The sequence below is a fragment of the Macadamia integrifolia genome, chromosome 6 (genome assembly GCF_013358625.1).
Source record: "Macadamia integrifolia cultivar HAES 741 chromosome 6, SCU_Mint_v3, whole genome shotgun sequence".
NCBI classification, from domain to species: Eukaryota; Viridiplantae; Streptophyta; class Magnoliopsida; order Proteales; family Proteaceae; genus Macadamia; species Macadamia integrifolia.
Window position 1 is genome coordinate 30,644,749 of NC_056562.1, and position 2,980 is coordinate 30,647,728.

At 37.4% G+C, this 2,980-nt stretch overlaps 1 protein-coding gene across 7 annotated transcripts in view; it reads right to left on the reverse strand.

Moving 5' to 3' along the window:
- LOC122081718 (BEACH domain-containing protein C2-like) overlaps positions 1-2,980 on the reverse strand; it is a 91,184-nt gene that overhangs the window by 61,179 nt on the left and 27,025 nt on the right. For all 7 annotated transcript variants that reach the window (XR_006141173.1, XM_042648932.1, XM_042648928.1 and 4 more), the window contains one exon: positions 162-790. Coding sequence is in view for 6 of the 7 variants with exons in the window: in XM_042648932.1 (XP_042504866.1) it covers positions 162-790 (629 nt within the window). In the remaining variant the exon portion in view is untranslated. The remainder of the gene's footprint in view (positions 1-161; positions 791-2,980) is intronic.

Sequence of the window (2,980 nt, forward strand, 5' to 3'; positions counted from 1 at the left end):
TTTTTTTGGGTGGGGTGGGGGGGTGTGTGGGGTGGTGTTATACGTTGACCGAATAATTCCATAGGTAGGCAGCAGTTTTGGTAATGTCAGGTTTGAAATGAACCTTTAAAGAAAAACATAAATCCCTTAATAACGCTTCCAACAATAAACTTCGGAATTACCTCCACAATAATGCTGATTGTGGTTTCCTTGTTGGCAAACAACTATTGCTTTCAGACAGCACCACATTGCCTGCTTGCCAATTTAAACGTTCTGATATGTCATCATCCCTAATGCTTACATTTGTCATGAGCAAACCATCGTCCCCGCCATCTTCCTCCCGCATTGACACAAGTGCCATCCGGAGCATGCATAAAAATGGCTGATCACTATCCAACAACTGGTAAAGAGCTGTCATTCTTCCCATTCCAGTGCCAGATTTTCCACCAATACCGACACTTCCACTAAGTCCAGATTCATCTAACAGCAATGCTTCGAGCATGGTAACTGACTTCTTTACAAGGGGAAGCTCAATCCAGTTTCCGTTAGCATCCTTTTCCAAGACAGAACTCCAAGATTCCCAACCACTGCCACCACCACCACCTAAGATTCTGTTTTTTGAGGAAAGGCCAACCCCATACCACAGGCGGCTCCTATAATTCCAACCTTCAGCTATATCCAAGGCACAGCTCCCATATGACGCAAAAGCACATCGAACAGATGCATAGGGTTCAGCTGATGCAGCAACAGTGAGGCATTCCATCTCTGCTGCAGAAATTTGACCATTTGCATCAGCCATAGAAGCAAGAACCTGATTAGAAAAACAATAAGAAAGAATCAACAGAAATGTCAATAAAACATTAGATATATAAAATGCAAATCTGGAGTTCAAACAAAATTAAATAAAAATCTACTTCCTCTGACGAAAGCTCAATAAGAAAGAATCAACAGAGATGTCAATAAAAAATTAGATATATAAAATGCAAATCTGGAGTTCAAACAAAAATCCACCTCCTTGGATGAAAGCTTAGTGACAAAGTATAGATGACTTCAATATACAACCCCTATGAATCTCTGAATTCAGAGGACTGCTCATGTTCATACAAAACTTAAGAAAATAGTTCGAAAACTCGTATTTCAGTCTCATTTCGGTTGAAACGTTTCAGTGAGACTGAAATTAACAAAATTTCGACCGAAACAATGCAGTTTTTGCCAGCATGTTGCTGTTGGCCTTTTCGGGGGGCAAATGGCTATATTAAGCTCTGATATTTCAGGGAAACTGTTGAGATAACCATAGTTACTGTGGTAATTATCTTAGTTGCCTTAGATAAGTATTGTTGAAATATGTCTTAAGGGTGCCGCAGGGGGCATTCTTGGGCTTTTCCCCTCCCGCCGACTCTAATTAATGAGAGTCAGCTCGAGGGGCGCATACTTGTAATTTTTCTCTCTTTTGTTTTATGCTCCTTTATTATAAATAAAGGCTTGAATGACTACTTTGGTCATTCAAGCATTCCACATTAGTTTTGTTGTCAACATGGTATCAAAGGAAAAAATTCTGATCTAGGATTTTCCCTCCTCTCTTCCCTCTCTATATCGCAAGCCTCATCAAACCCATCCTCCACCTTCTTCTCTTCTTTTGCCTATCTAAATCCCTCACAGGGAAGCACTAATGAGGTGATTCTTATGAATCTAGATGCTACCCTCCATCTCACCTCAATGGTATAAACCCTAAAACCTTGCAAGATACCAATTGGAGTACTTTCCCTACCCAGCAATTTTTTATTCTTCCCTTGTTGGGGTTCAATTCTTCCTATGGTTAAGATCAAACCTCCTCTTGAAGATCAAGTAGCTAATGTAGCGCCTCCATCAAATTTGATGCCTCCACCATCAGGTAGTATCTTTCCTTTACCTGATAATGTGTCTACTGTTCCATTAGATGATTATCGTCTAATGGCTATTCGAAGGAGTTTGTTTATATACTCAACATCCCATCTCCCGTTTTGTCTCTTATGACTCTCAATCTCCTTCCAATAGCGAATTAGTTTCTTTGTTGTCTTCTATGTCTATCCACAGGATTGGAAAGAAGTCATTAAATATCTAAAGTGGAAGGTTGCTATGGTAGAGGAAATGCTGGCATTAGAAAAAAAATTGTACCTATGAACTTTTCCCTCAACAATGGAAGAAATTAGTTGGGTGTGAATGGGTATTCACATTCAAGCAAAGGGCTAATGGAACTATTAATCAATACAAAGCATGCTTAGTTTCCAAAGGCTTCGCCCAAACCTATGGGATCGAATACCAAGCAACCTTTGCACCAGTTGCAAAGACGAACTTTGTTAGGGCAATACTGTCATGTGCAAGATAGTTATTAAATTCGGATTCGGGAATTATTCAGATGAAGAATTATTCGGATTAATTTGTTTCATTAATTCAACGATTCAGTCAAAATATCGGTCAAAAAGCGGAGATAATAAAATTCGAGTTCAGATTCGGATTCAGGAATTATTCGTTTACAAAATAAAAAGCGGACAAAAAATTCGGATGTTATTTTTTAATATTTGCAATACTTGTTTCATAATATCTATCAATTAACATATGTACATAACATACAAATGATATAAAAATTAAAATTTTAAATTTTAACGATAAAAATATTATATTTAGCTCCTTTTTTTTTTCTAAACTCATTTCCTATTACTCAAATAATTGAATCAGAGAAAGAGAGACTGAGAGGGGAGACTGAGCACAAATTCAGCTAGACCCACGTCACCCACCATACATGTTCACCTTAAAGACTAGAGAGAGAGTAACAACAGTAAAACATAGTCAAACCAAAATGGGGTGAGAGATTTTTTTTTTTTTTTTTTAGAAGTGTGAGAGATTACCTCAGGAAAGATAAGCTTTGTCGACAAAATTAACATTAGGATAATAAATGCATAATAATCACACTATTTTCTAAAGGCTTATTGACTTATTCAAGAGAGTTTTTTTTTTTTTTTTA